General features: G+C 39.1%; 1 protein-coding gene across 3 annotated transcripts in view; it reads left to right on the top strand.

Moving 5' to 3' along the window:
• The window catches only part of pdzd4 (PDZ domain containing 4), a 36,689-nt gene extending 10,826 nt beyond the window's left edge, over positions 1–25,863 (top strand). The window contains exons 1-8 of one of the 3 annotated variants that reach the window (XM_083553634.1): positions 7,680–9,752; positions 13,464–13,502; positions 17,055–17,344; positions 18,233–18,320; positions 18,479–18,577; positions 18,661–18,723; positions 19,645–19,746; positions 21,023–25,863. In XM_083553634.1, coding sequence (XP_083409760.1) covers positions 9,693–9,752; positions 13,464–13,502; positions 17,055–17,344; positions 18,233–18,320; positions 18,479–18,577; positions 18,661–18,723; positions 19,645–19,746; positions 21,023–22,990 — 2,709 coding nt within the window. In that variant the 5' untranslated portion in view covers positions 7,680–9,692 and the 3' untranslated portion in view covers positions 22,991–25,863. Of the gene's footprint in view, positions 1–7,679; positions 9,753–11,914; positions 11,996–13,463; positions 13,503–17,054; positions 17,345–18,232; positions 18,321–18,478; positions 18,578–18,660; positions 18,724–19,644; positions 19,747–21,022 lie in introns of those variants that run through there. The other 2 variants (XM_083553636.1, XM_083553635.1) reach the window with 2 other exon arrangements.
• The last annotated feature ends 90 nt before the right edge of the window (positions 25,864–25,953 follow it).

Genomic DNA, 25,953 nt, shown 5'->3' with positions numbered 1-25,953 from the left:
TTTGTTTATTTGTTTGTTTGTTTGTTTATTTATTTATTTATTTAAGAAGAGCCAATGTTGTTTCATTTAATATTGATGAATAGCTAAAAAATATTGTGACGAAAGACAGATTTTTTTCAGAACATTTTTATCATTACCATACATTTATTACAATTTTATTACAATAACTTTTTGTATGAATAGCCTATAGAAGTGAATTTGCCTGCTTCTAGGTTTTTCCAAACAGTTCACTGCAGTAAAAGTAAATAAGAAAATGGTGACGCAAGATGTTTTATGAATGCATTTGTTTAATTCACACTCATTTTCTGACCAATGATTTGTTGTTAGGACCATTAAAAGCTTAATTGGCTGCCATTTTGGGCTTGTTTTTTATGCCCAGCAATGTGTATCCTTGTTCACATTTGTCTGGTTTATTATATTTACTGTTATTGTCCTGATAAATTCATGCTTTTCTTCTTCCACTATCTTTTTATATTTGGCATGTTTGAGTCATCTTATCACTGAAATTGCTCTCTACATGGGATGCACTTTCTCATTGCTTCTCAATTTATGTGATCTAATGAATTCTCCCCAGCAACATGTATCGCTGTTTCAATCAAATAAATACTTTTGGAAAGCCTCACTAAGGTTCCAAATGTAAAACAAAATAACAACAACAAAAAAAACAAGCACAAATTGAGTTGAAGTATTTTACACCAAGTATACATGTTTAAACAGAGTATAGTTTCCATAGTAAAAATAGTTTCTTCGAAAGGAAACAGAAATGTAAGGCAATTGGTCAGTTTCTTGTAGTTTGACAGACTTTGACTCTGGCTAATTGGAAAAAGAGATTGACGTTCTCTTTTCTCTCTAGCCTCAGGGACTTAATCTATACCCCTACACCCACTTTGGTGCAAGCAATCTCTTATCTTTTGTAGGTCCAGCACACATGGGTGCTCCACTCTTATTCCTCAATAACTGACATCCCTCTCTTCCATCTAGTCAGTCCACTCTGCTGCAGGGACTGTTTCTTTTGCCTCTGTAATTGCTTGTCAAATCCCATGGTTTGTGGAGCTTTGTGACATCTTTTATTAAAGGTCCCTAGTGAGGACATGCACTGCCCTAATGACCCCACTCTCCCTGTCTTTCTGTCATACCACTGCGTCCTGCTGCTTCGTGTCATTCCGGATTTCCTTTAACTTAACCAAGTATCGGGTTTGAGTTTCGAAATGATTGCCGAGAGGAAAACACTGTTTTCAATAATGAAACCTTGAGGTTAAATGTTTACACACATTTAAGCATTTCGGTGGAAAGAATATTTATCCAGTGCCTCAAGAATAAAAAAAAAAGCACCATGTGCAGGTTCTAACCTGAAATTGAAAGCAATTCTCTTGTGCATGAGGCCCACATATGGATCAGTGACATTTCATGCAAGGCACAGTCAAGGTCGTTCATGAATAAACAGTAAACAAACAAACAAACAAATCTAAGAATGCTGGCAGACTGAAAGGACACCTTTAACAAATTTATGCTACTCCTTTCTAGCTCTCTGGCATGCACTTTCCCTCCTCATGGAGCAGTAAATTAGTAATGAGCCTGTTGTTAAAATTCATGTAGCTGCCCTGCACTCTGCAGTCACACTCTAACTCTCTGCCTTAATGCATGTTAATACACCTGCATAGTCCACCAATTATGGTATTCAGCATGCAAAAAGAGCTCAAAAGAAAAGCCCAGGACTGAGGTTGTTATAATGAAAAAGCATGCATACGTAATTCTATCATCTACCTGCCCAACATGGCCCATCCCCCTCTATTTCCAGTTCATTCCATTGTTTTACACCACAAGCTAAATGTAATTATTATTTGCTGTAAGCAAACTGGGAAATGGTTTTGAATGGATCTTTCACTATCTGCCTTTTCTGACACACCCGACATCTTGCTATTGACCAACTATCTCAAATGTTCAGTGCCAGGTATACTCTGTGTATACCACTGTACACCTTGGGGATGAACTGGAACACTGACTATGTGGCATGTCTGACACGTCTGACATCGGTGCCTGAAATCACTCATGCTCTTGTGAGTTAATAGATAAATCCATACAGCCATGCACAGTAATTCTTTTGTTTAATATATATATTTGAAAAAAAAATAATTACTATTTATGTTGGCTTTTAGATCAAAATATAAACATAAGACAATGTAACGGAATTTCAGATTTTATTTACATATTTACATCTTTACAGCTGTTTTAGCATGGGTACTGTTCCCGCTGCTCTCAAACATGCTGTTGTTAGACCGCGACTCAAGAAACCCAATCTTGATCCCTCCGCACTATCCAACTTCCGCCCTATATCTAACCTGTCATTTCTGTCAAAGTTGATGGAGAAGCTTGTTTTCACCCAGCTTCAGTCTCACCTTCAACTGCACGACATTGGTGATACATTCCAGTCTGGCTTTAGGTCGAGACATAGCACTGAATCAGCGTTATTGAGGGTCCACAATGACATTCTTGGAGCCCTGGATGGAAAAAGCTCTGTGGTTCTGGTGTTACTGGACCTGACCGCTGCATTTGACACCGTGGATCATGCCATCCTCATCTCTCATCTTCAGCATGTTGTTGGTCTGCAGGGTGCGGTGCTTAGTTGGTTTTCATCATACCTCACTAACAGAACTTTCTCAGTTGTGCTAAATGATCATTCTTCATCGGTTGCTCCTCTGTCATCTGGTGTGCCTCAGGGATCTATTCTTGGTCCCATTCTGTTTTCCCTCTATATGCTGCCACTTGGTCAACTCATTTCCAAACACGAAGTTCAATTTCATTTCTATGCTGACGACCTCCAGATTTATCTTCCTGTGATTCTGAGTGATAATTCTGCATTGGACCCTCTTCATAACTGCCTTCAGGATGTTAAACAATGGCTTTCCCAGAACTTCCTTCATCTGAATGAAGCAAAAAATGAATATATCCTGTTTAGCCCGGACTCACCCAGCAGTTCTCCGAGTTTTGGTCCTCTAACACCGCAGTTTGCGCCTACCGTGCGCAACCTGGGTGTTATTTTTGACCAAAGTATGTTATTCGAGAAACAGATCAGTGCAGTAGTGAAGGCGAGCTTTTACAAGGTAAGACTCCTCAGCAAGGTAAAACCATTTCTGTCCCAAGCTGACCTCGAAAAAGCTGTACATGCCTTCATCAGCTCGAGGATTGACTACTGCAACGCTCTCTACATTGGACTCAATCATTCTCTTCTCAGTCGGCTCCAAATGGTGCAAAACGTTGCAGCACGTCTTCTCACCAACACCTCAAAACGATCACACATCACCCCGGTCCTCCGCTCGCTCCACTGGCTTCCGGTGCGGTATAGGGTGGAGTATAAGGTTTTGTTGTTCGTTTTCAAGGCCATCAATGGTCTTGCCCCAGCCTACCTCACCGAATTAATAACAGTTTACCAACCAGCCAGAACTCTCCGTTCCTCTGGACTTACCGCTCTGGTCATTCCTAAATTCCGATATAAAAAGTTTAGTGGTCGGTCATTTTCCGTCCAGGGACCAAAGCTGTGGAACGCACTCCCAGCTCACATCCGATCCATCACTGTGCTGAGTGTTTTTAAATCACAGTTGAAAACTTTTTTATTCATACAAGCTTTTAACACGTAGCCCTGCTTCACTGCTATTTTACTTATATTTTGTGTTATTACATTTTTACATTTTTATATTTCTTATATTTTTATTGATTGTGTTGTTTTTACTGGAAAGTGCCTTGTGCTCCTTTTGGTTGCTGTAAGGCGCTATACAAATAAAGCGTGATTAATTGATTGATTAATCTTGACATTTTGAAAACATGCTGATGTGTTAAAACATGAAACCACTGATTTCAGACCATAAACCTTTTTTAAAAGTTAATGCAAATATTTTAAACAATTCTTTATTGCTTGCGTCTGTGTTTGTGTGTGTGTGTGTGTGTGTGTGTGTGTGTAACGCGTAAATAACATGTTTAATCAAATTCATATTTAACGGCACTAATTTTATTATTTAAAATATATTTTAAAAAATGTATTAATGTATTAATTATTAATTTAATTAATGGAACAAGCATTTCTGTTTGATCATTTGATCAAAAGAGACGAAATTAAAACTTTCAACACAACACACAATAATGAGCACAACACTAAATGAGCACAAATTCCAAAAGTCCACAAAGCTAGTAGAAATCTTTCCAGAAATATAGAGGTTATTATAACAGTAAATAGGGAAATGTTAAATGGGATGTTCAGAAAGCACATACAAATCTTATGGTCAGGTGGCCAAACTTTTGCCCATGTAGTGTGTTTACCTAGTTAATATTTACATTAAGATAAAAAAAAAAAAAAAAAAAAGGGTTATCGTTTTATTTAACTGTAGAAGGAGGTTTGCTTCAAATACGTCTGGGGTTATTGAAATGGAAGAAAAACATTTGTACATACAAAATAAACATTCCTATTTGTATTAATGCTCATGAGTGCTGCAGGGAAGCAGTGTCCTGATGTGGATTACATTTCAGTGCAATATGCATTGTGTTATAGGCCCACATGAATACTAACACTCGTATTTAGATAAGGAAGAGAGCACAGATTTGTCCCTAAGCCTATTGAGTAAGCCAGTCAAGCAGAGCTGCCAAGTCATCTTTGTTCCCACACAACGTGTGCGTTTGTGTGTGTGTGTGTGTGTGTGTGCGTGTGTGCGTGTGTGCGTGTGTGCGTGTGTGCGTGTGTGCGTGTGTGCGTGTGTGTGTGTGTGTGTGTAAACCTTTGGTGTGCATTTACAGGGTAGATTATATTTTATTCCTTGTGGCAATGTTATGACACAAATGCTGGCTTATTGATGCTGAGTTTGTTATAAAATATCACAACATAGGTGCAGAATTGTTGTGGCACTTCAATAGGATTATGTTCAAATCAATTTGGTTAGATGTTATTCGAAACTGGGGTTTTTCTGGCGCGGCAGGTGGGATTGACCTTTAATGCCAGGCTGACCAAATGTCTCTGTATTTAAAATGATAATTTATTACTTTAAAATATTGTTCAGTGACTTTCACACCAACCTCAGTTCCTTACTTTTGCCAGGTGAAATGAGCATGTAGAAGCATAATATAAGATTACTATACACTGTGGCAAGAGATGTTTAAAGTTATGTTTTGTTATGACTCAGAATGCAACCTTATCCACCAACACTCTGGTTTTCTCTTTTCTGGCTCTCTTCCTGTGACAGCTGTACTGTTTCAAAGTTGAAAATTTTTCCATAACTATATTTATAGTTGTTGTCAAAAGTTTGGAAACACCTAGTCTTTTAAGGCTTTTTTTTTTCATTTTCTGTTAATCCAATAAATCTCATTTCACTACTGAAATATTACTGTGTCCTTCAGTTATTTGATAGATCAAAATAAAATTTCTGATCCAAACACCCAAATATTTATAAATGAAAATCATGGACATTGTCAGGGGTTCCTAAACTTTTGCATACAACTGTAGCTGCAGTCCAGACAGAATTGTGTATTGTAGAAGTATGGCATGGTAGCCATGATGACTCAGCATTTCTTTTCACCAATAATAAGTCTCCAACCTTCCCTGCTCCAAAATAAACTCACACCATTACAATTCCACCTCCATTTTTAAATGGTGTGAGGCAGTCAACTAACATCTTCTCTCTTGTTCTCAGAAGTTCTTCTGTTACAGCCAAACATGTGAATTTTGCTCTCATCTGTCCACAGAACTTTCTTTTAGTAAATATTTGTCTAAATTAAGAGACATTATACTAAGAAAATCTACAGGTGCTCCTGATTGAATTTTTTTTCTGAATGTAAATCAAAACACAAATTCTATAAAAAAAAATAAAAAAAAAAGAAAGAAAAAAAACCCTTGCATTTAAAATGTTCATTCCTACATGCATATATCTGTAACTGTATATCCTTATATTTGAAAAAGCATTAATGGCATATGAAACAAAAATGAGCAATTAAGAAACGAGGCCTTGATTATCAGTATCATCCACATCACTCTCAGTCTCTTCACCTGAGGTAAAAGTCACTTGACATTTAATTACAAACCTCATCATTGTCTCTTCATTTATATGTACTTGCTCTTATATTGACGAGGGGAAAAACAATCACTGTTGATTTATTTCATTTGTCTGCATTTTTTGTTATTAATGTCTTTTTATTAGACAATTGAAAAAAATATTTTGTTTGCTGTACTTTGCTATGTGTAAGCATATTTATCATGATGTGACTGCAAATGGGCACCACAGACATTTTGACAGTCAGCATGCTATAAAGACAAATGGTTTGTGTACATGTAATCATATTATTTGTATGTACTTTTTGAACATCTCATTCCACATTTAGTCCCCATTTGCTGTTATATTGAGCTCCATTCTCCTGGGAAGATGTTCCACTCGATTTTGGAGCATACTTGTGGAACTTTGTGCTTATTCAACCACATGTACTGATTTCGGTAAGATGAGGAGAATGCAGTCAGCGTTCCAGTTCATCTCAAAGGTCTGAGGTCAGAGCTCTATAGCAGGCCACATCAGATCTTCCATTCCAGCACAATGTAAACCATATCTTCATGGAGCTTGTTTGTGCACAGGGCCATTTCCATGATCGAACAGGTTTGGGTCTCCTAGTTTAAGTAAAATAAAAATTTAATACTACCGCATCCAAACACATATGACTGATTGAGCCAGATCTCCCAATACTTTAGTCTGTATAGTGCATGTGTATTGATTGCGCATTTTATGCATAACTTAATCCAATCACTTGACCAAACTGTGAAAAAAAATCACATTTTAGATCCTTGTTTCTGTGTGTTTAGGTGTGTTTGTATTGAATTGATAGATTTTATGTTTTGAGAGAGAGTGCAACAGAAATGGGGTTCTATTTGCACGATGGAAATTCAGATATCAAACAGCAACCCCCTACTACCAATAACAACAAAAACCGAAGCAATCAAAAACAGAAATGCTGTTCAGTTAACTGGTCACCCAACACCAATATAAAATCAGCCTGTGGGCTCTGTGGTTCGAGTAAATTACCACAAAAGTAAAGGGATATCAGAGAATTCAATGCCCTGTGATACTTTATATCAAAGGATGTACCGGTGGTGAGAAGATTGAAGATATATTATGGGTTAGACTGTGAGTTAAAGGTGAACGAATGAAAGACGGAGAAAGCGAGAGGGAGAGAGAGAGAGAGAGCGAGCGAGAGAGAAGGAGAACACCCGGGAAAAAGGTAAAAGGGGTGTTTTCGTTTTATTGGTTTACGCGTGATAATCTGTGTTCCTCTGCACTAAACTGCTGCAGGGATCACAGTGAAATGGTTTTACCCGGAGTGTAGCAGTGCAGAAGGGTGGCATAGGGATAGAGCTAGATAACAAGATATCTGCAATTCACAGGGGACACCATCACATCTAATTTAGCATGGCATTGCTGTAGGCACACAGGACTCTGTGAATAATGCTATCATCGGTTCTACCGCCTCTACCTACACGCATCCAATGTGATATAAGAATGTTTTTTTTATACGCGGATTACTGGCCATGTAACATATAAAATATCTGTAGTGTCTTTTAGTCTGCAGCCAAATGTCCTCTGGTTAGATAGCCATTCCTCATGTGCATGCAGGTCTGGTATATGCAGCAATAAAGTGCACTCTGTGTGTGTGTGTGTGTGTGTGTGTGTGTGTGTGTGTGTGTGTGTGTGTGTGTGTGTTTTAATATATTCTACTAGCACACAGGCTCCTGCTCTGGCAAACAGCAAGCAACAAAGAGTTGAAGTGCCAAATGGAGGCACAGGTGATGGATAGAGAGAAAGAGAGAGAGCAGTAAATGTGGGAATAGTAGAGAAATATAGGAGGGGGGGTAAGAAGAAAAAAAAATGAAGGTGGGAGGGAGACAGAGAGAGGGAGAGGGAGAAAGGAGCAGGCTGCTGAGTATTGGCTGGTGCTGCAGTGAGAGAAACGAGAGAGAGAGAGAGAGAGAGAGAGAGAAAGAGAAAGAGCTGCTGGAAAGCCATAATGGTCTCTGGCGCGTGCAGCGGTGCTGATCTGCACACTTTATGTCACCGAGCAGCCCTGCCTTCCTCCCTTTACAGAGACACGCACACACACACGTACACGTCGTCAGCACAGCTTTAGTGCAGCCTAAGAGGATCCTTCATACTGCTGGATTACTGGATTACTGCCGGACCGTCTGCTCATAGGCTGCACATTTGATCCTAATTTTCTTCAGCTCCACGCTGGATTACATTACATTTCCAATCCGCATAAGGAAGAAAGAGAGGACCAGAAAGCTAAAGAGAGGTGGTGGCTCATCACCAGTTGTCTTTTCTCTGCCTAAAGGCAACCAGCTTTTATTTTCCGCATAAAGGAATACACCCTGGACCTGGGTTTGTCAGGACTTGATGGAATATAGATACATTTCACGCATCTCGAGCATCTCACACATCTTGTTTGTTCACTTGTAAAGCCTGACTTGCCTACAATGACCGTCTCGCTATAAACACCATCCATCGTTCTCACCCACTGCATCATATCATGCTTTTCACAAGACTCTCTGTTACATGAACTCTGTTGCATGAACTGTGCATTCGATATTCTACAAACAGAAGGAGTGGCAAAGCTGTAAAGAGACAGGGAGTAAAGCGATAGAAAGGACGAGTGCGGTGGGGTAAGCAGTGGGGGGAACTGCTTCAGACGTGCTCTGACAGGTGTAGTCACTCATCCATTCTTTGGCATATGCACAGTCGGCAGTTAGCGAAAAAACGAGAGGATGTAATTGTTAAGTGACAGGGAGCTGTCTTAAAGAGAGTCAAGAACGTGCAAGAGAAAAAAGGCTTTCCTATATTCTTAGTTGAATGAGACAGATTTTGAATTGCTCTCATGCCGCTATTAGAGGTGCCTCACGAAAGAGTCTTCTGAAACATTAGCCAACGTGCCATATGTTTAAAGCACAGGACTAGCAAAGCAAAAGGTGATCAACTCAACAGGTCAACTGCTGCTTTACTTGCAGGACATCAGATAGTCAAAGGTGAAATTATGCATGCTATAGACTGCCTTTAGCTGTACTTTCTGATAATAGCACAATGAATCCCAGAAATCACTTATTTCAGCTGGGAAATCAGGCATCTGACCTGATCATATATCACAGACATTATTAATATCTTCTTCGAACTGATTATAAAGTGTGAGGAATAAATACACCAGGGATTTTATATGGATACTAACAAAATATATAAGCAAGCTCTAGGTTGCTTAAAGCATTTTGTTAAATAACAAGAGGTTTGCCTCCAGGACTTCATTTCATTTTTTTAGTATTCAATCATTTACATTGCTATGCTGCCTGGAAGAGACCAAATGGACAAATATTCTACACAAGCACAGTGTTTTGGAGTGCCTGGATTTATCCCTAAACCACAACCCATTGCTTCCTAACCCTACCCAATTCTTTTACAACAGACTTGAATTTCCTACTTTCAGGCTTTTCTGAAGGTGTCTTTCAATCCATTTTGATATTCTGACTGAAAGAAGAGGAACAGACCGAGACCAGAACCTTAAAGGCTTTTCATGGAAAACAGAGTCATACCCTGTAGGGAGGAAGCTCCGGAACTCAACTAAGAACTTGTTTCTTTTACGTAGCCGAGAATCCGAGGAGGGAAATCCCTCAACTGGAAATTCAGACCAAGATGGGCTGTAACATGTGTGTAGTAAACCGGCCTGAGGAGCAGTACAGGATTATGTTTCAGGTGAGAATAAACATGTGCTTCCTTAGCGGTACTGCAGCCGTCTTCACACATGACTGCTCTTCTTGAGGAAATAATGAGGTGAAGCTAGCTGGATAATACAAGGTGTATAGGCTTTCTCTCACTTTTCTGCTTAACGCATACACTGTTCGGTATTGCTCCAGGCTTGACATATTCAACCCAACACATTTCATTCAGTGTGTCCTTTTTCGAAAACAAACTTAGCATGTGTATATCATGTGTGAAATGCAGCATCTCTTCAAATTAATGGTGGTTTTCTTGCTTTATATCTAAAAACCCTTGTAGATTCTTAATGCTATATGAAATGGAGGATATCAATTTGATACTATTTAAACACCTAACAAGTCTAAAAAGCCAATTCTAATACAATATTTTTGAAACATGCTATATTCAAACTATATTGGAACAGACATTTTGAACAAGCATTACTATAAAGGCTTGAATTGGCTTTTTCCTTTTTTCCTTCCAGCAATTTTCACCTCTCCAACTTCAATGATGTGTTGGAATTGTGCTGTAGATAATTTGAGAGGGATCTGCTGCCTGATCTTGCCAATATCGGTACAATTTCAAGAGCTTGCCTTTTATTTCTCTTCCACTGCCCGAGGTGCCTCATGCTCTTCGTTCCAAAACTAGTTTTTCAGCATGAAACATGGAACCGTCAGTGCGTAAGCCCCCTAAAAAATGAAGCTCAGTGATGAGAGGAAGTCCTCAAAGACCCCATTAACTCTTTTTCCAACCCGACGGTGACAACGCTCAGAGGCATTTTAAATCAAGAAAATGAATGAAATACCTCAAGTATATGTGATATACGTGCTCTCCGTGGTATGGTGGAGAATGATAAATGGTCACTACCTCAAATTACTTTCTATTCGTGTGAAGTTCAATTGTAATATTTCTATTCACTTTCCGTTCCAAATGAAATCATTTTAAACAAAACATTTTGTGCTGATCGCATCGAATTATGTTCCTATATACAAGTTTGATTAATGACTTGATCACGTGTGGGTTACAACTGCGACACCAAAACCTAAAATCCAAACATTTTTTTCAGGCATTAATAAATCAAGTTTGTTGCATTCATAGGTAGACACTTATAACATTAATCCTTCTTTGGATACATTGCTTATTTATATAGTTCCAGGTACTATGACACTCCTCAGTGATCAGGGAGACAGACATTTAGCTCTGCACCTTTTCATGCCCTTTAGGGATACCCATCAGTCAAGTATTCCAGCTCATATTCTACAGACATTACTCATTTTTCCTCATCCCCTCTCGTTCTCATGCTTTATGAGCCTGCCTGGGTGTTTGCTCTTCTCTCTGGCCCATAAAATGGTGATTCTAGAAGACCAAAAAACAGACTATTGAAGTACTTCCTTACAGTCATCATCAAGATACGTGACCATTTTGTGCTTCTAAGCAAAGCTCACATGTTACAGCAGCTAGCACTGAGGCTGATGTCATTTATTTAACAGCTCTCTTTTTCCTGCTAACAAGCTAAACTAATTATGCCGGCACTTCAGGCTTGTAATGAGGTTTAAATGCACGTGTCTCTATTGAAATAGTTTGAATTCATGCCGAACACTGTGCTGCTTCAATATGCGTCAAGTACGCTCTTAGTTTCCTAATCTTTTATTCAATCCCACCTTCCATGTCTGGTCGGATTCTCTTGCAGTTTCTTTCTCTCTATCTGTCTCCCCCTCCCCAACAACAAGTTCTGTCAAATGCATCTCTATGGGATGTGGTTGCCATAGCAACTAGGGTAATTAAGAAAGACTTATACGTTTTTTTCTCTCTTCACCATAGTGTTCAGGCAGAGGCGCAGCACCACACGTCTGCTTCACACACACACACACACACACACACACACACACACACACACACACACACACACACACACACACACACAAACAAACATAATAACAAAAAAAATGAACCCAGTCCATTCATGCTGCAGAGAAATATTTACTTTTGCTCACCTTCACCAGAAAATAAATACAACACTCTTCTCCATCAGTAACCTTTGTTTAAAACCTATTTCCAGCACAGCCCCAACCCTGTACCAATGCAGACAAAAACGACCATCAGGTTCTCAAATGTCTGGTTCAAAGATCATCAAAAGAACCTGACCACTAACTTAGGTTAAGGTTCACTCTGTGCTTGAGATACACAGGGAGACAAATAGAGATACAAGGGAGAGACTGGAATCTCTTCTGAATTGCAAGGTAAAAAAGGTTAAAAGGTTTACAGAGAAGCATGGTGTGGTGATCTATAAATTGTGATTTAAAAAGAAATGACCTACTTAATCAAAATGTGACCAACCTTTATAAAAATACATGCTTGACATGTAATTGGGTCAAGAGCACTGTAAAGTGAGTGAAAATTAAAAACTAGGAAAAAATAGACCATCATCCATTTCAACAACTAGAAACCCCAAAGTGAAATCCCTGAAAATGATAAAATAGCAAACTCTGAATTGCAGTGTTGTAGTTACTAATAATCATACAGAATACAGCCAGAGATTGATCTCTTCACAATGTAATTTTGACACTGACAGTAGATGAAAGCTGAGGTGAATGCCAATATGTCTATTTGCAGGCTGCTTAATTAAAAATGCAGTTATTCCGAAGGGGTAAATACAGTAGGTGAAAGTCAATGAAGGGTATAAGGTGTATTAGGTGATAAAGGGTGGTAATTGCTGTGTCTTGGCTTTGTTTTGACAAACAGTCTTGTCGTGGAGCACACTGTGTCCTATTTACTAGTACAGAATAAATTTCATCAGAGTGAATGCAATTTGTAGATAAATATCAGATCTGGGCAAAAAAACACCTCAACGGAATGACTGGTAAACTCTTAAACCCACACTTTTAAACAAGGACATGGCTAGAATTCTAAAATGAATCTCAATATATATTCAAATGGAGCTAAAGTCTATATCTATTCATCACCAATATCACTAGTGTATATATGCGAAACCTATGCCATGTTGATCCGTGTAATCTTTCACTTCATCGTGCTCCAACAACAGTTTGGAAACCAGCTATTTTTAATCAAGCCCAGCGACATAATCAATAATCCTACATACACACAGGGATAATAAATGGATTACTTTCTCGTTTGGACAGTCAAACTGCATCGACTCAAATACTACGAAGAACTCAGATGAGGTTCAGTCTCCAGGGGTCAGTTATGGTGAGCATGAGCAGAACCAGAGAAATGAGACGGAGGTCATGGCAAAAGTGTCAGCAGGATTAAGCCTGTATTGATTGAAGACTGCAGTCCTGCAGTATAAATCTGCAGTATGTGTGAGAGATTTTGATCAGGAGTGGGTGTTGGGTGTTGGGCATAAAGGCATCATTGCATCACTGAATTAGTTAATGCATATTGCCGTTGGTTTTTCTGTCGAAAACTCACAATTTTGCAAAGAGGCAATGTAGTGGAAAATTGAAGGGGAAAAATGACAGTCGAAAGAGTAAGGATGTTAGAGCAATGCTGAAGATGCATTTTGTCTGAATGGTGTATATGTGGTGATTGTATTCACCTGTTTGGCCACATTGTTTAATATGTTCAACAGGAATCTATATTAAATATTGACGTTATTATAATCCCATATTAAATAATGAAAAGCATAAATGATTAAACCCCGCAGTGTTGAATAAATATTAACTTGGGTTTATTTGTTCTTTTCAACAGAAGGGGAACATGATGCGCCCCATTGATGCTGAAATAAAGGTGGAAGTATAAGATTCACATTACTACTTAATAATGTTTTATATATATATATATATATATATATATATATATATATATATATATATATATGGTTCGTTTACGTTATAGGTATTGTAACACATAGGAATGATGAACCCTTAAGTAGAAATTATAATGTAATAGAATGTTCATATTCGACAAGTCATTGTCATTATTTTAAAGAATATTTTGCAGCTATTAAGTATTAAAGCCAGAGTTTGCTTTATAAATGTTTTATCATATTAAAGCACGTGCAAATTCTGTAAAAATTCTAATCTAATTCTTACATTCGAAAGATTCTTAGACTTTAAATCTGATTTTGTATTCCATGTATTTTCCATGAGCCAAATGAGTTTTCACATTGATTCACAGAAAACAACAGTAGCTTAATGTAGTCTAAATATTTGACATATTTAAATTATTTATATATTATTTTTTTTTTTATGTCCGGTGTTTTAGTAATTTAATGAAATCACAGTTTATTAAATGATTATAAAAGTGAAATTATGACCACATCCAAAAACAGACAAAATTTAGAGTTACAGTGAGGAAAATAAGTATTTGAACACCCTGCTATTTTGCATGTTCTCCCACTTAGAAATCATGGAGGGGTCTGAAATTGTCATCGTAGGTGCATGTCCACTGTGAGAGACATAATCTAAAGAAATAAATCCAGAAATCACAATGTATGATTTTTTTTACTAATTATTTGTATTATACAGCTGCAAATAAGTATTTGAACACCTGAGAAAGTCAATGTTAATATTTGGTACAGTAGCCTTTGTTTGCAATTACAGAGGTCAAATGTTTCCTGTAGTTTTTCACCAGGTTTGCACACACTGCAGGAGGGATTTTGGCCCACTCCTCCACACAGATCTTCTCTAGATCAGTCTGGTTTCTGGCCTGTCGCTGAGAAACACGGAGTTTGAGCTCCCTCCAAAGATTCTCTATTGGGTTTAGGTCTTGAGACTGGCTAGGCCACGCCAGAACCTTGATATGCTTCTTACAGAGCCACTCCTTGGTTATCCTGGCTGTGTGCTTCGGGTCATTGTCATGTTGGAAGACCCAGCCTCGACCCATCTTCAATGCTCTAACTGAGGGAAGGAGGTTGTTCCCCAAAATCTCGCAATACATGGCCCCGGTCATCCTCTCCTTAATACAGTGCAGTCGCCCTGTCCCATGTGCAGAAAAACACCCCCAAAGCATGATGCCACCACCCCCATGCTTCACAGTAGGGATGGTGTTCTTGGGATGGTACTCATCATTCTTCTTCCTCCAAACACGTTTAGTGGAATTATGACCCAAAAGTTCTATTTTGGTCTCATCTGACCACATGACTTTCTCCCATGACTCCTCTGGATCATCCAAATGGTCATTGGTAAACTTAAGACGTGCCTGGACATGTGCTGGTTTAAGCAGGGAAACCTTCCGTGCCATCCATGATTTCAAACCATGACGTCTTAGTGTATTAGCAACAGTAACCTTGGAAACAGTGGTCCCAGCTCTTTTCAGGTCATTGACCAGCTCCTCCCGTGTAGTTCTGGGCTGATTTCTCACCTTCCTTAGGATCATTGAGACCCCACGAGGTGAGATCTTGCATGGAGCCCCAGTCCGAGGGAGATTGACAGTCATGTTTAGCTTCTTCCATTTTCTAATAATTGCTCCAACAGTGGACCTTTTTTCACCAAGCTGCTTGGCAATTTCCCCGTAGCCCTTTCCAGCCTTGTGGAGGTGTACAATTTTGTCTCTAGTGTCTTTGGACAGCTCTTTGGTCTTGGCCATGTTAGTAGTTGGATTCTTACTGATTGTATGGGGTGGACAGGTGTCTTTATGCAGCTAACGACCTTAAACAGGTGCATCTAATTTAGGATAATAAATGTAGTGGAGGTGGACATTTTAAAGGCAGACTAACAGGTCTTTGAGGGTCAGAATTCTAGCTGATAGACAGGTGTTCAAATACTTATTTGCAGCTGTATCATACAAATAAATAGTTTAAAAATCATATATTGTGATTTCTGGATTTATTTTTTTAGATTATGTCTCTCACAGTGGACATGCACCTACGATGACAATTTCAGACCCCTCCATGATTTCTAAGTGGGAGAACTTGCAAAATAGCAGGGTGTTCAAATACTTATTTTCCTCACTGTAAATATATTTATATTTGTTTGTAATATGTAAATTGGGGGAATTAATTATCTATTTACTCATCTGAACATACGGTACATGGAAATGTGAGAGTTTCATGCATGAAATAATTCAAATGCTGGTCAAAAGATTGAGTTACTGTTCAAATCAAACATCAGAATGGGAAAAATTGTGATTGCTGTTACTTTAACTGTAACATGGTTGTTTTTTCCAGATAGACTGGTGTAAGTATTTTGGAAACTGCTGATCAACCGGGAACAGTTTCTAGCATTCTGTGATTAAAGGATCTACAGGATAAAACACTTCGTTAATGAGTGATTGGAAGAGAATGAACACACTGATTTGAGCTGGCAGGAAGTGTATAGATTAGATTAGATTAGATTAGATTAGATTAGATTAGATTAGATTAGATTAGATTAGATTAGATTAGATTAGATTCAACTTTATTGTCATTACACATGTACAAGTACAAGGCAATGAAATGCAGTTTGGGTCTAACCAGAGTGCAATATCAGCAAGTGCAGGATATACAGTGTTTACGTGATTTACATAAATTAAATTAAATGGTATTATAGGACTATAAACAGTAATTTACAGATGTGTATGTACTATGAACATAATATACAGATGAATATATATATGTACTATGAACATAATATACAGATGAATATATATGTACTATGAACATAATATACAGATGAATATATATGTACTATGAACATAATATACAGATGAATATATATGTACTATGAACATAATATACAGATGAATATATATGTACTATGAACATAATATACAGATGAATATTACTATATAAAAACTCAGATAAGCCCTCTTTACATGCTACAAAGTTGTAGATCCTTGTTCTAGACCAGATAGAGTGGGTGTATTTTATTGCTCTTTGTAACTCATCCACCAAATGCTTTTGATGTTTTAGGCATTCTGAGATGCTTTTCTCCTCCCTATGTATGTAATCATAGCTTGATATTACAGTACCTGTCTTGGCATCTCAAATCAGTCTGACCATTTTTCTCTTTCTTTTCTTATCAGTCAGGTGTTTCCTTCCACAGAACTGTCGCTCACTCAGTGTTTTTTTTCTTTAGTTTATTATTCTATACTTTAGAGACTGTAAGAATTTTGTGTAAAAAAGAGTATGAACGCCATCTGGCACCAGTATCGATGCCATGACCAAAGTCACTGAGATTACATTTGTCCTTCAGTCTGTTTTTGATGTGTACGTTAACAGATAAACTGTCTGCATAGATTTTGCATTGTAGCGCTGTCACATGGATAGATCATTGGATATTAGCTATGATCACAATCATTATACAGACGACTCAAAATTATCGTCTTAATCACTCATACCGTTCAACTTTCCTTCACCAGCTTAAAGGTAGAAGAACATCTCCCTTATCCCAAGACAAGGATGGCCACTCCCATGATCCTTTGTTGCTTCAAGTGGTCCGGAAGGGACACAGGAGGAAAGCAGGAACTGCATCAGGAAGTGCCAGACTTATGGCTATCACAGACTGTATGGACAACTCCACACAGACAGATATCAGCTTCCAGAACTTTCTGGGTGTTGGCCGAGGGAAACATACCAGCTGCAGCTCTCCGAAACCCCCTCCATCTCCTCCACTTCCCCCAATGGTGGAATCATACCTGCTAAATGACCTGTGAGTACAATCCATAAATACTGCACTAAATGTCCTTCTTTTTGTTATGGAATGAAAACTGTTGGCATGTTAATCAAATCAAAATCTGAACAGCTGGAAGAACAGCTGGTTTATATCAGCCAGCCTTTCTATTGTGAGCACCATTATACAGATGTAATAATAATGTAATAATTAAATATGCAAAAATATTTATCCAGCATGGTTATGAGATCTGATTGAAGTGTCTACGCTTTTTATTGGCTTGATTTCAATGTAACCTGATTTTATCCCAGCGTGCGGCACACAAATTTTTATTCTCTGCTCAAGCCGTTCTCAGGAGTCACAGGAGTAATCTCAATTTTATTACTTCTTTTACCAGCTCATGTTCTTCCCCTCGCTTACACCGTCAACCATAACACAATGTTATCCAGCATCAAAAAAATAATGCAATAATAAAAAAAAAAGGGATGATGCAATGTTCAAAATGCAGTCTGTACAAACAGGGAACCACAGACACATTATAGAGTGTATTTATTGCGCAGAAAAGAAAACCGCAAAAAAAAAAACCCACAATAACAACTATTCATAGTATGCCTCAACTGGCTGTGCATTTATGAATTTTAAAGTAGTGACTATAACTACAGCTACAGCATCAGCAAAGTACAATAAACAAACAGCCCTATAAGTAGTTAAATCGTATATTTCTATTGCTGTTCTCACACACATACCTTAACTCACTTGAAATAATGCTGTTATATACTAAATACTGGTTTGAGAGCCCTTCGGTGCCTTGTGTCCTGCATAAATTCTGTCCTAAATGGCTCATTAAAGAGAAAAAGGAGAGGCAGTGTGTAAGTGCTGCCTACAGAAACATATCCCTGTTACCATACTAAATGACTCTCTTTATAGTACTCTGGAGAAGGACTCTGCTGATCCCAACGATTACCTCGATGTTACTAATCACGAAGTGGATCGACAGGAAGAGCTGGAATATGAGGTTTGAATACAGTTTCCCGAACACCACTGCTACCAAATATTCCATTAGATTCTATTATACGATCAGCAGTAGATTTAATTTACTGCTTCTTTAGATACCAGTATGTGAGGCAAATCTGATCTGTGCCTTGCTGTGAGCATTCCATTTCTCTCTGTCAGGAAGTGGAGCTTTATAAGTCCAGTCAGCAGGACAAGCTTGGCCTGACAGTGTGCTACCGCACTGATGAGGAGGAGGACCAGGGTATCTATGTAGGAGAGGTAAATTGAAACTCAATTATATCGTGTTGAATCCAACCTGCAGGTATGCAGCATTTATCTGACTGAACGTTTCATTTTCCCAGGTCAATCCAAACAGCATAGCTGCTAAAGATGGCCGCATCCGAAAGGGCGACAGAATACTGCAGGCAAGTGTGCACTAAATGCTATTGTAAAAAGAAATCTTCAAAATGAAAGTATGAAAAAAAAAAAAAAAGAGTGTTATGATCAAATATTGATGAAGAATCCGATGCTCTAAAAAAAGCAGGATTCAGCAAAACCTCTAAAGGTTCCCCTAGGCCAGGGGTGTCCAATTTATCCAAAAGTGGTCTGTGTGGGTGCAGGTTTTTATTCCAGTCAAGCTGAAGCCATGCCTCACAGTCTAACGAAAGCCAAGATCAACTAATTAAACAGGTGCAATCAGGTCTTGCGTCTGGTAAATTAGAATGAAAAACTTCAGACCAGCCTGTCCTTGTAGTACAAATCAAAGTTATTCGTATATATTTACGAATTTGGACTTAATTACCTCAAAATAGATCATAGCTTCGGGATCCCTAGTTCAGTCCTGAGCACTGGTTACCATCTGTGAGGAGATTTGTATGGTTTTTAACCCTGTCTCTTCATGGGTCTCTCTCCCAGGTATCTAGTTTCCTCTGTCACACCTGCTAAAAAAAACAAGCCAATGGTTTTATTGTGTATTATGTACACTTGCCCCTAGTTGTGAACGAGTGTATTCGTCATTGATTTGGGATGATTTGGGGTGTATTTCCAAATCATCCCCAGTGCTCGTGGGATATCTTTTGGAGCTAATGTGAGTCTGAGAGGATAAAGCAGTTATTAAAGCCGAATGAATGATGAATGACTAAAAAAATTATTCTTCCTTGCCTGACATCAATTGCAAAGCACTGCTGGAGTCTATTTTTATTCACAACGTGAAATCCGTTTTCCATGAAGGCGCTTTGGTGTTGACAAACCCGGAATGCAATGTTCCACATTGTTCATTGTTAATAACAGTTACACTGAAGTCTGACGATCAAACTCTGCGTCGATCCTATGGGTTTTTTTTCCAGATAAATGGAGTTGACGTACAGAATAGAGAAGAAGCAGTGGCCATCCTTACCCGAGAAGACAGCACAAATTTTTCACTGCTGCTTGCCAGACCAGATGTGGAGGTAAACATAAATATTGATACAGACGTGGTTAAATATTTTAAATGTATGCATATCCATGTATGCACATCTGCATGTCCATGACAGCTAATACATCTACTCCATCGACTACTGACAGCAGAGCCCGAAAATAATGGCTTATTTTGCTGATGGGAGGGAAACGGCGCACTCACATCAGTCATGACTGAATCATGTGATCACTCTTAGTGATGTCTGTCAAAGCTTTGATGCAGTTCCATTAACTCTATTCCACAAGGAGAAGAGGACGAGAACCAGAGAGAAAAAAAAAACCCTGATTTTAGTTCAGTCATTAAAAAGACATGAGGAGAGGACAAAAAGAACAGGAAAATGAAATTGAACACTGGAATATTAGACAAAAGATAGAATAGTGGCACACAGTAGAACGGATTTAATCCTGGGTATGATTTTTATTTAACGTTTTAGGGTATAAACCTGCCAATCATAATTTAAATGATATTGCTGGAAGATGGAAGCTGTAAAAAGGGCCCCATTTGTGAAATTTTTCGCCTTTACTTGACAGGGTTTGCTTTAAAAATGAATAACAAATACAACAAAGCAAAAAAAAGATGGAGATTTTAACAATATTTTAAAAGCAACAGATCCTTTCATGTTTTTATCATCTCCACTAAAACAAAAGAACTAGTAATTATCAATAGATTAGGATTAGGAAAAAGTAAATGCCAAATCTGGAAGAGAACGGAGCAAGAAGGTGATACACAGAAAGAGTGAAGAATATTTGGAGAATAAAGCAGGCTGAGATTAAAGGCTTACTAAATAAAGAATATGAGAGAGAAAGAGAAGGTGCAGGTGCTTGAGACATGGCAGATAGTGGAGATAATCAATGTGACTTTTCTTCCAATTCAGAGTAGCAGTCAGATGGCGGCGCAATCGATTGCCACTTGAACAACCTCAGGCAGATATAGTCAATTAATTCTGAGCTACACGATTCAGTTATCAGCTTTTGCAAGAGTAATGTTTGTATATGGATCTCTATGATCTCATTTGGAAATTTTTTTGCCATACTGAATACTTGAATCCTGATATCTGTAGCACTGTATATTGATATTGCCATCTAGTGTTTAAACGTGTTACTGCATGCATTTGCTCAAAGAATTTACACATTATTTCATGTTTTGCACCTGTTTTCTGACTGTTTGTGCTATTTTACTCTGTTCTTTTTTCTCTCTCTCTCAAACTACAACAACATCAACAAAATGTACGCAAATTATGGAAACACTCATTCTGTTACCATATTAAGCTGGAGACTCAAATGGACCCTGAAGATCTGGATTTCGAATTACCAGTAGGCATGAGTGTGGACACGCTAAATAGCTCGCACTTATCCAATCTATACCATCATCGGCAGCAAAGAGGCCAGGCGGGAATTCATGAGGTCCCATTACACAATGAAACACCCTTGCTAAGCTTGGCCACACTTAATAACAGCCAGGAGCTGGACAGTGGCGTGGGACGAACTGACGAGAGCACCAAGAATGAGGAATCATCCGAGCACGATATACTCCTTGGCGATGAGCAGACCAGTGCCTCCAATACCAACACCACTAATACACCACATAGTCTCCGCAAGTTCAGGCCTGGCAGGGGCAGTGGAGGTGGTGGAGATACTCCATCCCCATTACTCCATATTGGAGAACTTCACTTCAGCACAGACTCCCTGGATTGTGGTGGTGCAGGGGGAGGATATTTCCATGACCCAGTGAGCACAATGATGATGCCTGGTCTGACCGAAGAGGAGTGTGAGAGGTACAAAGAGTTGCTAGAGATCAAGTGTCGCTATGAAAGAAATATGAAGGAAGGCAACGTAAAGAAAAGCGCTGAGGAAGTAAGTAAGAAGGAAGAAGGGGAGGAGGAGGAGGAGGAGGAGGAGGAAGAAGACAAAGAGGTGTCTCTGGATGAAAACTCGAATGAAAGCCTGACTCCGCACGAGATGGCACTCCTGGAGGAGGAACTACGGCATCTTGAATTTAAGTGTCGGAATATACTGCGGGCACAAAAGATGCAGCAGCTACGAGAGCGCTGTCTAAAGGCATGGCTGCTGGAGGAGGAGGCTGCAGCAAGGGGGTCTAATGACCTTCAAGGTTCGCCACACCATGAGCTGTCAGATATCAAAGAACTCCCTGAGAGAGAGCGATCCGACAAGGACACCAGTAGTGCTTACAATACTGGAGGAGAAAGCTGCAGAAGCACACCTTTGGTGAGTGATCGCCTCTCCCCTGTGGCTCAGATAGATGAGTCTGGTTCTGCTTTGCAGGTGAGACACAGAGACCGACCAAGCTGGAGTGAGAGGGGACGTGGTACACTCAGTTATTCACCCAGTAGCTACAAGAAGTTTCACATGAACACCAATATCAACCAGAAGTATCACTCTCTGTCTCGAGAAGGGACCACTCGTTCACTAGCAGATGGTGGTACACAGGGCAGGAGCTCCAGATCCAACAGCATCCATGAAAGGACCGGTGGCCGTAGTGCTGAATCTAGTCCCTATTTTACTCGAAAACATCATTCTAACCGACCCAAGCCGGAGCACTACCAGAGCTGCATGCAGCTAGGCTCCTCATTCACAGAGACCACTATGGATAGAACTGTGGAAGGGGAGAGTGAGGCGCCAGTTGGCAGTAGTGGCCGGGCAAGCCCTATGAGTTTAGCAAACAGCACTATTAGCCCCATGCTCCACACCAGCCCAGCAAAACACTCACTGGATTTGCCTCTGCAGCTTCCACCTGCCTCACCACGCATGGAGTGGAAGGTGAAGATCCGTAGTGATGGTACACGCTATGTAGTAAAACGACCTGTCCGCGATCGCTTACTGAAGGCCCGTGCCATAAAGATCTGTGAAGAACGGAGCGGCATGACCACTGATGACGATGCTGTAAGCGAAATGAAAATGGGCCGATACTGGAGCAAAGAGGAGCGCAAGCAGCAGTTGCTGAGAGCCCGGGAGCAACGACGGCGACGTGAGTTTATGATGCAATGTCGACTAGATTATCTTCGCAATCGTGGCCAAGACCTCGGGAAGGATGGGCAACAGGAGCCAGGTCAGGCCCCTACCTCCATTCTAGAGATAAGCCAAAAGAAGAGCTCAAAGAAGCGCAATCGTCGCATCCTGGACAATTGGATCACCATCCAAGAGCTGTTGGCTCATGGTTCTCGCTCTCCAGATGGGACAAGAGTCTACAACCCTCTTCTGTCTGTCACTACTGTCTAAGAGAATAGCACAGAAAAAAAAGCTTGAGCAATCTTACAAATTTCTGAGTAGCACATCGCCATTACATATAAGCAGCATCGAGGTAACAAGCACAATTGTTTTTCATCTGTGCTGGTGCTCAAAATCCTTAATTTTGAGTAAATGTGCTTATTTTCCTAAAATGTAGATGCTTTGGTTTTAAAATCAAACCAGCTTAATTAATTACCTTCTAAATCCCAAACATAAAGCCTTATATTTTTCTTCTAGTTAGAAAAGACCACCAATAATTACAAAAAAAACCCCATCATATAATCTTAGCAAATAGTCTGGATCATGTCTTAAGGAAATAACCAAAAACCAATGAAAATCTTAGACCTCAGCTATAGTGATATATTATACAGCATGTCTTAATTGGAGCTGACTTGGTGCTACTTTCTGTGTTAAGCATCTAAGCATCAACTCCAACCTTACTGGAATAATGAACAAACATGTTGTAAGGTCTATAGATATGCATACAGTTGGAAATGCTGAAAAGCTGTTTAGTGCAAATTGTTACATATTAGGTCTTCAGTTATAACAAATACTTGTAGAAACTGAAAAGATGTTCATTAGGGCCTTGTTTCAGTCCTATTCTATCTAATGCTATAAGGAATTCTGGAATCTAGGCCCATAAATCAGCATTCAGTCCCAGCACAACTTCTTTGGCAGCATAATAAATTCCCAGGCACATAAACGTTATTTGTGTAAATTCTACAGTCTATATTACATACTCTCACAAGTAAACTGCTAAAATGAAATAAATTCCAGAAGAAGACAAATATCTGTGGCTTCTGTCAACAGAATGTTATGTTACAATAGAAATCCGCAAAAGAAAAAAGCACACAGCATGAAAGATCAAAGTTTGAATCAAAACTCTTCATTTTTCGTGTCATTATCCAAACCATTACTAAATGGGGCTCTTTAATACTGTAGAATCCTGTAATGGTTATTTAACAACTCAGTGCTAATACGGTCATTATAAAGTCTAATTTTAAAGCACAGTTTTCCCTTCAAAACCTATAATAGAAAATGGAAAGGATGTTCCTGCCAGACACTACATTTTAGAACCACTGAGGTTGGACAGACAACATGGTGCTGAATAGGCACGGTGCATGTTGAAGAAAATACTGCCTATACCATAGAAACTAGGACAAGGCGAATGTGCATGAACATTAACACCAGCATAACATAGACACAATTTACTGCTTATTGAAAGTAAGGTTCTTCAATATGGACACAATATCCTACTCTGAATATCCTGCTACATATTGTGACTGTGGTCCGCTTTGCAATATGTTCAAAGAAAACACTGAAAAGCCCTTAATGTGAAATGGGTAAAGCCTTGAAACCCTGGTGTGAATAATGAATTATTTATGGGATTAGTCGGTGTGATTTATACTCGAGCAGAATGGTGATATCGGTTTAAGATAATCACAGCCTCACAAATGAAATAGTAATCACTGTAATCATTAATTGATATCAATGATATCTTGTAATATCAGTTTGAAAAGGCACAGAAAATATGAACAATGTGATACACTGTGAGTGATCGACTCAGTGGCACTTTTATAAGGAATACAGCTACAACTGCTCATTCGTGCAAATGCCAGCCAATCGTGTAGCAGCAGTGTGCAAACGTGATCTCAGGATCGTGGAGATGAGGAATGAGAGCAGAAGAGAATAGCCAGACTGAAACACTATGAATTCTTCTGCTGTTGCATATCATCTGCCTGAAAATTCAATGTGTTGTGGATTATGGGATGCTTTTCTGCTCACCACAGTTGTAAAGAGCTGTTATTTAAGCCATTGAGATACTTTGTATACGTCCCTATTCTGATGTTTGATGTGAACATTCACTGAAGCGCTTGACCTACTTACTTTCGGCTTCTCCCATTAGGGCTCGCCACAGTGGACCATCCGCATGTTTGAGTTGGCACATGTTTTTACGCTGGATGCCCTTCATAACGCAACCCTCCCCATTTATCTGGGCTTGGGGCCGGCACTAAGGCTTGTGCAACCCTAACGGCTGGGGTTGGTTCGCTGACCGGGGATCGAACCCGGGCCGCAGCGTTGAGAGCGCCGCATCCTAACCACTAGACCACCAGTGAACCTACTGAAGAGCTTGACCTAAATCTGCATAATTGTAAGCATAGTGCTGCTGCTTCACAATTGGCTGATTGTATGGACGAATGAAAAAGCAGGTGTATGGGTGTTCCAAATAAAAATGCCAATGAATAGAAAGTGCTGAGAATGTGTGTACAGCCATAACAACTAAAACATAGATCAAATTCTACCAGCAGCATCAATTGAAGCACAAGACCAAAAAAAGGCCAAATCCGTATTTATGCAGCAGATGATGCTCTGCCGAGTGCCCCTTCCTGAACTCTGAATCACAGTATGAGTTACGTGTTAAATTGTAAATAATTGTGTGAACAAACAGAAAAACCGCTTTGCTTATAACTTATTCTGATCACTCTCACCCTCCGCTCTATGCTTACCAAGTGACTTTTCCCACTTTTGGACTGTGAACCATTTTTTGCATGAATTTAATGAAGTATAGCACACATAAACAGAAATATTCTATGGATTATATTGGTGTATATCCATTGCTCAGTATAGTATTTATGTGATCATTGTTTCTTACTTCAGTTTCTATTGATTTGTTGGTATGTTAGTTACAAGTAGATTTTTATTATATTGTTGGCGCAGTTGGTACCTGTCGATTCATATCAGTGGTCCTATTTACACAAGCTGTAACATGCATTCGATCTTAAATGGTCATTTCAGTGTGCTGTTAACATGGTCTTTATGGCATTTTAGGGAAATAAAACCATTTTGTATTGCTTAGTAATAAATGCATTTGTCATTCAAATCATTTTGATCAGTTGGGAGTTTTGGGGCAACAGAAGAAAAAAAAACCCCACTCATATTACACGCACACATAC

Source organism: Silurus aristotelis (assembly GCF_946808225.1).
Source record: "Silurus aristotelis genome assembly, chromosome: 11".
In the NCBI taxonomy this organism is placed as follows: Eukaryota; Metazoa; Chordata; class Actinopteri; order Siluriformes; family Siluridae; genus Silurus; species Silurus aristotelis.
This window is presented reverse-complemented; position numbering and strand designations above follow the sequence as displayed.